At 40.5% G+C, this 12,137-nt stretch overlaps 1 protein-coding gene across 1 annotated transcript in view; it reads left to right on the top strand.

The window, feature by feature from the left end:
* The window catches only part of LOC112888842 (proteasome activator subunit 4), a 31,920-nt gene extending 27,896 nt beyond the window's left edge, over positions 1 to 4,024 (top strand). The window contains exons 28-35 of the mRNA XM_025955200.1: positions 1,262 to 1,543; positions 1,638 to 1,733; positions 2,069 to 2,247; positions 2,744 to 2,825; positions 3,068 to 3,189; positions 3,294 to 3,386; positions 3,567 to 3,720; positions 3,812 to 4,024. Of these exons, the coding sequence (XP_025810985.1) occupies positions 1,262 to 1,543; positions 1,638 to 1,733; positions 2,069 to 2,247; positions 2,744 to 2,825; positions 3,068 to 3,189; positions 3,294 to 3,386; positions 3,567 to 3,720; positions 3,812 to 3,853 (1,050 nt within the window). The 3' untranslated portion in view covers positions 3,854 to 4,024. The remainder of the gene's footprint in view (positions 1 to 1,261; positions 1,544 to 1,637; positions 1,734 to 2,068; positions 2,248 to 2,743; positions 2,826 to 3,067; positions 3,190 to 3,293; positions 3,387 to 3,566; positions 3,721 to 3,811) is intronic.
* Positions 4,025 to 12,137: the final 8,113 nt, after the last annotated feature.

The raw sequence follows: 12,137 nt of genomic DNA on the forward strand, positions 1-12,137 counted from the left end.
GGCCCGGCGACGGTGTCGATTGGCGGTGCGGTGGCCCGACAGCCCCAACGGCGCAATAGCTTGGCAACCCCACGATCTGCCTCCGCAGCCACGCACTCGCGCTCAAGGCAGCGGTGCGGCGGCGTTGGTAGGAGGGGGGCGCTTGGCCTGTTGCGCGGAAAGGGCATGGATCCAGACGCGGTGCTGGAGGGAGCGACAACGCGAAGGCATGGCAGGCCTAGCGGCGGCCCCATGGCGATGTGGTGCCCGACGAGGACGATGAGCGGCACCTCCATGGATTGGCCACGGGTAGAGGTACGTCCCTCTGCTGCTGTGAGACCACGACGGCGTGGCGGATCATAGGGATCCGCGCGGATCCTATGAGGGCGCTGCCCCCAGCGGAGATCGATCTCCCTGGGGACGGCGCGAGGGCAGTGGAAGCTGGAGACCTAGGGTTAGAACCTAGACTCGTGATACCATGTAAGATTGGGTATAATGCGTGGGATGTATTGCATTGAGCTCCTTGGGCGGTATATATAGAGTACAGAGACTTAAGGGGGTAAGGCACCCCCCGATACATATGGCAGTCCAGGATTACATATCCTAACCTACCAAATATTCTCTAACACTTAGTACCTATAACCTGGATCTGGATTATACTACCTCCAGTCAAGTTTACTTGACGTTTCAGAGAGCAATACCAGCTTGTTTTTCTACTTCTTTTTCTTGTCTGAAATGTCAAGTTTACTTGACCGGAGGGAGTACTATGTTTATATATGCTATTTTCTGATGGGTAACTGGCAATGCTCATTACATGTTTCCATACTACGATGTAGGCACTCCTATACATGTCAAATTATAAATTTATTTCGATTATTAGATAAGTTCAACAGCTACTCTTCCAATGGTTTCCCTTTTTTTCCATGTATTAAAGAGGAGGAACAATGACAACACTCAGGTGCAGCAAAATAATGAAAAGAAATATTGGAAACCTTTTTTCTTGTTACAGAAACTATTTGTCCAATATTTCCCTTCCTCCTTTCCAAAAATTAAGAGAAGGAAGAATTAAAACACTTTTATGGATTGAACAAGCAATGGAATAAAGAATAAAGCAATATAATAACATATTTAGTTTAGTCAAGTGCCATTTATTTATATATTAAGTAAGCTTTTGGCAAGTTACCAATGTTAAAGGGACACATATCTGCAAGGAAATATTTACTGTCTTCGGAACAATATTTTTTCTCAACCGTTTCACTCTTTCAATTAATTTTTGGTTCAGGTAAGAGAAGCAATTGGTGTTGCCATGTGTGTTACATGCTCAAATATGAGACTTTCTGGATCATTTGGCCCTGGTTCACGTGAAGAGCTTTGTGGGGATGTAAGCATGATCGAACAGACAGGAAATGAATATTGGTCTAAACGTTTGACAGATGGAGCTAATGAATTAGCTGTAAGTATACAAAACAGTATTCAATCTAAGCAACTGGAGTCACCATCAGATTCGGCTACTGAAAATAGCATGGATCATAGAGAGGAGTCTGACGCTAAAAGGATGGAAACGGTGCTAATTTTGTACCTTTCTCCAAGTTTAAGGTTCCATGTCCACTTGTTTCATTTCTGTCTGAAGTCTTTCTTTCTTTTTTGTTTCTTTGCAGATTTTTCATTTCATGATCGCATCTTTGAGGTCTGGGAGATCTTCTGTTCTACTAGATATTATTATTGGGCTCGTGTACCCTGTTCTCTCACTACAGGTAAAATTTGGTTAAAGGTGCAAGGGTTTTTTCCTCGCTTTCTTGTTTTGTATTGTCATCTTCAATATATTGTCTCTTGTGATGAAATAAAAATGTTGAAGATGGGGACATTTCTCTCTTCTTTTCTTTATTAATGTCTTCAGGCTGTTTGATCAGCTTGGTCTGATAGCTAACTGAAGTTGATTTAGTCTGTTGAACTTTAGAAGTTGTTAAAGGTTTTATTCGAAAGACATGCTCAGAAACACTGGTTGTTGGGTGGCAGAATTGTGTGATTGTTTTACAATCAATTGTTATTTGCATTTACTGCATTTTCTCTGCATATTTTCTATTTGCAGGAAACCTCAAATAAGGACCTTTCATTGCTCGCTAAATCAGCTTTTGAGTTGCTCAAGTGGAGGATTCTACATCGGCCTTTTCTTGAAACTGCTATTTCGTCTATTCTTTCTTCAGTTAATGATCCTAACTGGCGCACCAGATCTGCGCTGTTATCATACCTCAGGACCTTTACATACAGGTCTGATTACTTTGTTGCCACTATACCCATTCTTATGACACTGTTTTGGCTCCACCATGAATATTTCTTTCCTTGCGTATACTTAGTATGAAAGGATTAGCTTAGTAGTACATTGTAAATGCCAATATTTTGGTCCTTGCTAATAGCACATTTTTTTTTTCATTTCCATTGTAGTATAGTGCCATAACTTTTGAGATGTTACTGATACATGTATTCTCATTAAGACTAATAAAAACATTTTTCAACAAGGGTAACCTTTTCTGTTACCTCTGTAATGAAAAATTTGTTGGGAGATTACAAACCATAAGAGAATAGCGATAGTGCTAGATGAAGAGATACAAGACCAACAGAAACATACCTTGTACATTAACAGATTTAGTGTATTTCTACATACTTATTATGTGATAACATCACTATGGTATTGCATGCCTTTGATTTTTTTCACGGTATCATAGAGCTCATGAAAAATGCATGCATTATGCTACCTTTGTCACAGGCACACATTCGTCCTTTCTGGTTCAGAGAAATCACTAATCTGGCAAACAATAGAGAAGTTACTTGTGGACAACCAAGTTGAGGCAAGTCTATGTTGATTTCACCTCCATTCAATGAATATTTATATTTCCTATACCCTCAAGAAAATGCGTAGTCTCGGTGCATTCCAGAATCCAGATAAATATATAATAAGCAATGCTACGTACATTATGACCTTTGCCTTAAGAAAATGTGTACTGTCGGTGTACATGAAAATACTTTTCAGCTAAAGATCCTATGTGGGAGGCTGCTGTCAGTGGTATGAATTTTGTTTTTATACATTCAGGTTAGGGAACATGCTGCTGGTGTTCTTGCAAGCTTGATGAAGGGTATAGATGAAGATCTATCAAAGGATTTCCGTGATAGGTCATATGCAAAAGCCCAGAGTATTATTGTTGCGCGGAGAAGGTAAAATTTCTGCTGGTTGCGGGTTGTGACATTGTCATGAACCGTGCCTTCTCTCTTTCCTTCTTGAGTATGCAGTCAACTAATACTTCCATTATTGGTTATAGAAATTCAAAATCCGGCCACTCTGTTGCCACCATCCATGGTGCCGTGCTTGCTTTGACAGCTTCGGTCCTTTCTGTCCCATACGACATGCCTAGGTACTTTTTGTGCTATTTACTTTCTATGCATGGTAGATGTCAGATGCTTATACAAGGAGACAGGTGTACCTTGTCTTGTACGTGTGGATGATCCTGTCGATTTTAATTATATCTATCCCATAATTTTGAGTTCCAACTACCTTTCTCTTGACTGGACATGTGGTTTTGTGGCCTTTGCAGCTGGCTTCCTGCTCATGTCACGCTACTCGCTCGCTTCATCAGCGAGCCTTCCCCCATAAGATCAACCGTCACAAAAGCTGTTGCGGAGTTTAAGCGTACCCATGCTGACACATGGAGCATCCACAAGGACGCGTTCACGGAAGACGAACTGGAGGCAAGCTTGAAATCTTCCCCTTGACCACCCGTTTGTTACTGCTCTACAGATTACACACATTCTCACAGTTTCGCTCATTTTGTTCATGCAGGTTCTTCGTGATACATCCTCATCCTCATCATACTTTGCCTAGATTAAAATTCTGAAGGTTATAGGATATTCTCTCATACCGTGCGATGTATTATGTATATGATTTTGTGACACCTGGGCTTGCCAGTGTTGCTCATATAGTATCTCCTTGTATCAATACTCCATCGGTCCCAAAAAAGTTGCAACTCCCGCTCTCAAAGATATTTTAATTTCAGCCCAAAATTTACAGCTGAGCCAAATAAAACTTACACAATGCGCCAAAACTTTCAGCCCCCTTGAAAATTACAGAGGTTTAAAAGCTAGGAAATGAGACAGCATTTTGCCTTTTTCATCAACATCTGTAATCCACAACAATAGCCGAAGCCCGACAAAATAAAGGCCATAGATCTTAACCTGCCACAGCCCACAGCAGATGAGGGAGATGGAGAGGCTTTACCCAATCTCAATGAAGCTAACGCGGATCAGCAAGACGACGGAAGGCCTCCTGTACAGGAAGGTAGTTGATCTTGTTACAAGAGCACAGTAATTCCTCACCTGTACATAAGCGAAGAAGCCATATACCAATAATTACCCAAAAAGTATAGAAAAAGAAGGGAAAAAATTCAAATTACTCCGGTCAAGTCCGAATAACCTCCTTAATTATTTATTGGTCCAATTTTGTTCCTATACTACACTCAAGTGGAATCTTAATTTATGATTTTGCAAGGTTGCAATGCGCATCATAAGGTATGTCAAAGGGTTAATTTATTATTAAATGTTATAGCCTATCAAAATAATGATGAAAATTTCTTTACATATTTTTTAAAATATGTTATGATGTCCGCTATCATTCTGCAAAATTTTAATTTAAGTCTTCATTTGTGTATGGATAAATAAAAATGATAAATTTTATTAAGGCATAAATTGGATCAAATAATATTGTTTAGAGGGTAAATTAAATAAAGAAATAATTTAGATAGTTATCCAGACTTTGACAATACTTAGGGATGTGCCTGTAGTGAAAGCAGCATGGGTCCTGCGCATAATGAACCAATAAATAATGAGGTCCATCTTTTGGGAAATAAACATAACAAAGACTGACACCGTTCTGTCCAACTCTTGGTAACTGTTTAGCTTGATTGCCTGTTACGAAATGTGCAAATAATGGACTGCTTAAAGTCACAATATACTTTCTTGTTGCCATGCATGGTGGGTGTTTTATGACAGTTTATTGTTGCCAAAGAGTTTCATGAGATATATCAGGCAACGATGACTGTGTATGGTACTCACCAAATCCATTCCATGGTACTCCCTCTATTCCAAATTATAAGTCGTTTTAATTTTTCTTTTAATTTTTTTACTTTTGATCAAGTTTATAGAAAAATATGTCAACATCTAAAATATCAAGTAAATACATTAGAAAATTATATCCTATGTTCTATCTAGCAAAACTAGTTTGATATGCTTAATCCATGTTCATCGTGCATTGTAGGCATTATCAATAACAATTAATTAGTCAGACGACATGACCTGCTCTGTTCCGTATTAGTCTGCGGTCGATGATTATAGTTCAGACAAGGATGCTCAGATGGCCTAATATATTATCTTATTTTATTATTAATTAGTGAATCCCTCTGAGCCTTAACATTAGTCCTTATGACAGGGTGCCAGAAAAGGATAAATCTTTAAAATTAACACAAAATACTGTCACGTCAATTTTAGTAGGTTATAACCATCACTGATAGTAATGATCATTGAATATGTTCTGGTTTCTATAAAAATACCCACCTCCGCCATTACGAAATAGTTTAAAGTAATTCACGAAATCTAATCTAAATGACCTACCTCTGGCATTATGAAAATAATCTACATGAAGCCAACTAATTGAAAGTGCATGTAGGCCTCCTTGTGGGTTTTGGTGGTTGAATGACAACATAATTAAAGAACTAATAAGTTTGATAAGCTTTGGATGTCTCATTGCAAAAAATATATCAAAATTATAATAACTTAAATTGAAGAAAGGGCAAGCAAATTGAAAAGGCAAAAGAGATATAGTTGTAAGGGCTATTATATAATTTTAATGATGGCTTGCTTGTATGAATGAGTAAAGATTGATAATGCATTGGTATATTGATCAAGAAGGAAGAAATATGATCAATAGCTTACTATTTCAATAGAAGTAAAGATTCTAAGTTGCTTGATCACTAATTTGGTATATGAATAGATTTGGTGAACAAATGGAATTCAATAAGTATTATACATTGATATTTTGATCAACAAGGAAGAAATGTGATCAAGAGCTTAATATTTCAATACAAGTGAAGTTTCATGGATGTTTGATCACAAAATTGATATATGGATCAATTTGTTGAACAAATGGAATTCAATGAGTATATATTGTGATGCAAGGCTACGTGTGATTTAAGATGGTAAGATGGTTAAGGGTTAGTAAGAACTTGGCTACGAGGTACTAAGCGAGGGAGAAGGGCAAGCAAAGGGCTTGGTGTGGCAGAATCGCTTGAATTATTCCGGCTCAAGCGTGCTAGACATCGCTTAGGCAGGCGATAGAAGCTCAGCGCACTTCAAACGGAACAACTCATTAGTCTGTCGGGTCACCGCTCGATTCAACCATAGTTATACAGGATCGATGTAGGTTTACCACACGAAGACGAGTCCAGCCATACAACAGCTCGCAACTTTTACACCACAGGACAATTAATATTATTACACAAGGATTTTGTTTCATCCTAGCTAATACAAATTTATACAAGCGTTATTCGAAACTTCAAGTTTACCCAGCAGTATTCAGAGTTAGTAGCGGCAATAACAACGCGACTACATACGTCGCAGAGGTAGGCACCATACTCAGCCCAAGGCATGGCGTTACTCCAAAGGGTCATTGCCGGCCGGGGACGGATCCCATTCCACGGACCAGCCAAGCGGAACAGTGCCAGGCCAAGTCAGACTATCCACTTGGGTCACGAACGACATACCTGAAAACCATATTACTAGCAAGGCTGAGTATACTAATACTCAGCAAGGCTTACCCGACATTGGGTATACTTAGCCCTTAACTAGACCATGATAGATTGAACGGCTCTAGTTTTCTTTTGCTGAAAAGCAACAAAGAGTATGTCCTTACTTTTATATATTAGCTTTCAGATTCTAGTTTCTTTTAACCATTCTAGGTAAGCACCTATACTACTCAAGCAAGATAGATATAAGCATACATCAAACTTATTCCATTTATTACTCTATGTGGTAGAAGTATCAAGCAGTCTCAATCTCCGCGAGAAATGGACGATTCTGAATCAAATTTCATAACCTTGCAAGGGATCCTAACTCACACGCTCGGAAACTTAACTTTCCGAGCAACCGTTCCCATCTTATTCTGGGGCGTGGATCAGGGCCACCACAAGCGACTGTAGGACCATACTCACACTCACTGTGCGGGACATACGCCTACAACGCGACTGTACGGCCGTATTCCCGTTCGCTACGCGAAACGTATTCCCACACGTCGGTGCGTGTGTGTGACAAAAACCAAAATTCGAGTGGTGGGGTAAGTCCACTTGCCGGGCCAATCAGGTAATAGGCTTACCGCGTACCATATTTACGGTATGTGGCTAATACTTTCAAACACTTGACCACTACTACCACATACTGCGACCTTATAAAACTTAAATCAACACAGACGGGGTATTCTTTCAAGTCATGATATCGTACATAACCCCATCCGTTATCCTTATAGTGATTGCAGAAAGATAACAATCAACTCCTATATTGCGCGAGTGATAGGAAATCACTCGACTTCTGCCGGTCCTATTAGTAGAGCATCTATTCGGTAAGGACTCAGAAAAAAAACATTACATAGGTCCCTAAGTTTTATGCATCTAGGGTTTCATTACAACTCCTAAACCTTAATGCATAATATAGATATATAACATAATAGGTGCATAATTTGAAAAACTGGGTTATGCACCGGGACTTGTCTTCTTGGGTGGGGCTGGGGTCAGGAATGTTAACAACTTCCAAACTTTGGTTCGGGGCTTCAGTAAGATCCTCGGCGATGTTCACTTAGTCTTCAGATATACCCTGCTCGGGTTCCGGGACCAATTCGTAGGTTCCGTCTTCAAACATCGTCGATTCTACATGATATGCAATGATTTGAATTAAGTGGTTATTAAGTCAATAATTTTCCTTCATGATAAGGTTACAATCGAACAACTCACATTCAACACATCACAAAACAATGGATTTGAATTCCAAGAATTCAAATTTACTTATTATAAATTAAACCAATTAACGTTACTAGCATCATAATTAATTTCTATAGCTTCAAGCATAGGAGTACTGAGGTTAGGAATTTAACTACACACATCTGAAGTTAATCCAAGACTTCTGTTAATTTTTCATATTTTTAAACCTAATAGAATAGTAGTATAAAAATAATCAAATTCAAACTTAAGTTAACAAGTTTTATTTTTAGCTTGAAATTTAAAAGGAGCACTGGCTTTGAATTTTGGTGAGTATGTTTATTTCTATCAGATGAGCTTGACATAAATTTTTTATAAATTTTTGAAAGCAGAAACTAAGTTATTTGAATTAAATTCAAATTTCAAGTTTAAATCAAAACCTTAAGTTAAACAGTGCTATAAAATTATTCAAAATTTACTATGAATTACTCAACATTAGGGCAACACATGGTAAAAAGATTTAAGCATGAAAGAATCAGTAACATGCTTGAATAACTTTACTTCATTTCAAGCTTACTTTGCACAAATTTAAATGAGTTCAAGTTAGAGTGCAGTACTGATGGTGAAATTTGTACACAAGTTCACTCATATCACATACAAGTTGCATACAAAAAATTATATGAAATAAAGCTAACATGTAAAAGATACTTAAAAGATTCACTTTTGATAGAGTTTAAAATAGAACTTAAAATATTAAGTTTCAAACTAAACTTTAGTAACAAAAGTTGTAGAACTGGACTCGTAGAGTATAACTAAACTAGTTTGACAATTTTTGAATTTTTCTATAAATTTCTATCGATTTTCAAAGCTGGCTGATTTGAATTGAGGTTGTACTGATATTTTTGCAGAAAATACCCCAGAAAGAAAAGAATACTTGTAATTGGGTCCTTGGTCGGTTTGAACCGAGGGACAGCATGACGGTGAGCAAATTCCAGCGAGGAGGCTCACCGGCGGCGAGGGGAAAGTGGGGGAAAAGGTTCAGGAGCTCACGGCGGGCTCGGGGGTGGCAGGAATTGAAGAAGGAAGGTGCAGAGACGGCGGTTCGATGGAGGACCGAGCCGGCGCGGCGAGGTCCCAAAGCAGTGGTGGCGTTCCAGCGGCCGAAGTGCAGGAAGGCGACGGGAAAGTGGCCAGGAAGCTTCTATGCGTAGATGTAGTGCTGGTGGTGAGCTCGGTGAGGGCCAAGAGGGGGCGGAGCATCGGGACGACGGTGAGGCCGAGCGGCAGCGGTGGACTGGACTGCCAGCGTGGCGTTCTGGTTGCGTGAGCATGAGGGGATGGAGAAGAGCTGATCAGGGAGCTTTAGTGGGATGTAGTGGTGCCGGTGGAGCACAGGATTGCAGGTGTGGGGCGGCGGATGTGGTTGACAGCGGTGAGAAGGGACTGCGGCGGGGAAAAGCCAGTGGGGGTCGGGCGGGCGGGCGAGCTAGAGGGCCAGGTGGTGTGGTTAGGGCGGCGAGGGGCAGCTGGCAGCCTAGAAGATCGTCGGCGAGGGGCGGCGGGCGCCACAGCAGAACAACAGAGAGGGAGGGGAGAGAGGAAGACGACGGGGACTTGTTAGCAATTTTTCAAAAGTTCAAGGGGTTCACTATGAAGTAAGATTTTCTTTCAAACCATAGCCCAAATGAAGATATGCCCAAACGCAAAAGTGTAGAGTTTAAAAAGAACTACAACTTTGCTTTAAGGGTCAGCTTCAAAAGAGTTAGGATTTTGAAACTATTTTAAAATCCGACAAACTATCAAATTTCACATAAAACCTATTTAAAATTCACATTCCAAATGAAACCTTAGGATAATTCTACTTCTTACAGTGGTTTAAAAGTAAATACTTGCCTTTATAAAACTAACCTTCATACAATTTGAAATTACCCTACCTTCAAACACATTTAGCAAAACAACCCTAATTTTTCCATAATTACAAAAACACCCTTTAACTTGATTTAAGTTTTAAACACATTTACAAAAATAAACACAAGTTTACACTAAACCTAGTGTGTCTTGCTCCCAAATACCTGAAATGTCACAGCCGTCCCCCTAAAAAGAATCTCGTCCCGAGATTCTGGAACAGGATGAAGTCGGATGATTAGATATGTAGATTGGCTTTAAGAAAGTCTGGAAAGTTGCGTTGAAGATATGTGTGACAGTTCATGTACTGGTAAGCTAGGCACATTATTTAGTGTGAAGTATGTGCTTGTTAGTGTAAAGCTTGTGTGTGTTTATGTGAAGCTTTTAAAAACTTAAATACAAGTAAAAAGGGGTATTTTTATAATTATGGAAAAACTAGGGTTGTTTTTGCAAAATATAATTGGATAAGAGGTAACTTCAAAATAAGTGAAGGGTGGTTTTGCAAACACATTTTTCTTACTTTATCCCCTGTAAAAACATAATATGTATTTATCCTAAAGTATCATTTGAAATGTATGTGTTGAATTGTGTAAAAATTTGAGTAAAGTTGTGAAAATAAGGGTATTTATGTAATTTTATAAAAGTACAAGTTCTTTTATGCAAGTAGTTGAATTATAAAAGTAACTTTCAAAGTTACTAAGGGTTAAAGTGTAAAAAGGTGCAAGTCATCATGACATATCATAAATGCTTGCAATAAGGTCAAGTCATCATGACATGTCATAAATGCTTGCAATTAGGTGAAGTCATCATGACATATCATAAATGTTTGCGTTTAGGTCCTAAATGTTATGAAATTTACACTCTTTAGGACAAAAACATTATAATTTTGATTTTAGTCCAAGGTTCTAAATTAACACTTCATTCTTTGAGTTTTTGAATTTAAACTCTAAAACAAAGTTGTAGGATTTGAAAAGTTGCACAACTTTTATTTTAAACACTTTTTCATTTGAGCTCTAGAATAGTGGAAAAACTTGGTTTACAATGAGGTCCCTGTATTTTCTGTAATAGCAGAAAAGTCCCTGGATGCATCCCCCTTTTCTTCCTCCTCTGTTTCTTTTCTGCGAGCTCTGCACCGTCCCTACCACCTCTGTCACCGCCGCTCGCCGCAGATACAGCAGCTCGCCCGCGCCACCTCTTGCTCGGGCGTCATCCAGGCGTCGCCTTGAGGCATCCCCACCGCTTTAACTCCCCTCCCTGGCTCTCTCGTGTGCATGCCACGCCGCCCCGCGGCTCGGCCGTCCGCCACCTCGCCGTCGCAGCAGCTGCCTGTGCACGCCTCCTCGCCCCTTCTTTTCTGGTTCAAGAGTAGTACTAGCTTCCTCTCTTCTCATTCCACTCGCTTGCTTGCCCTCCAATCACCCAGAGATGAGAACACCACCGCCTCCTTTCTCCAACTCCGGCGACCTCCTGCTTGCCGTGGACAGCCCACTCCAGTCCATCCCGCACCACTACGACCCCCCTAGGAAGCTTCCCCTCACCTCACTGATGCTCCCAAGCCACCCCTGTGGCCGGACCTCCCCCAGAACTACCTCGCCGTCGATCCTCTCCTCGCCGGTAAGCTCCTGCCGCCATCGAGCCTGTACCTCCGCCCCTCCTCCGTCCAAATCGACCACCCCAAAAGCTTCCCCTTGTCCTGCTGCAGCTGTCAAGCCCGAGCTTGACCATCTTCCTCACCGGGAGCCTCCTCGCCGATGAGCTCCCCTCCGCCGCTGCCTCGGCCACCATGGGAATCACACCTCCGGCCATCCCCTCTTCCTCCCAAGGCCACCCATGGATGCGCCGTGAGCTCCTGGTGCCCGTAGACCAGCCCTTCTCCACCCCCAGCCACCCCCTCACCGGAATTTGGCCGGCGACATCTCTACCCTTCTTCCCCGATGAGCCAAGGGCATTTCTATGATGATTTCAAAAGTTCTAAGGGTGTCCCTATAAAAATTCTAGAGCCCCCCCCCCAATTCAAAAGCTGTGAACTTCAAAAATGTGTAGAAAATTGTAGAAAATTCAGAAAAATGCCAAACCAATTTTGTTTGAATCCTTGTTAAATTTGACTACTTTTATATTAGGAGTTTGAGCTGTAGGTGTGTATTTTCTGATGTATATTAAATACTATGAAATGAGTGTTTTATTTGTATCTTATGTTATATGCATGTGTTATAGCTGAATTTTGGAACCTAGGTTGTATGTGCCATG

This window comes from Panicum hallii, chromosome 4 (genome assembly GCF_002211085.1).
Source record: "Panicum hallii strain FIL2 chromosome 4, PHallii_v3.1, whole genome shotgun sequence".
Taxonomy (NCBI): domain Eukaryota; kingdom Viridiplantae; phylum Streptophyta; class Magnoliopsida; order Poales; family Poaceae; genus Panicum; species Panicum hallii.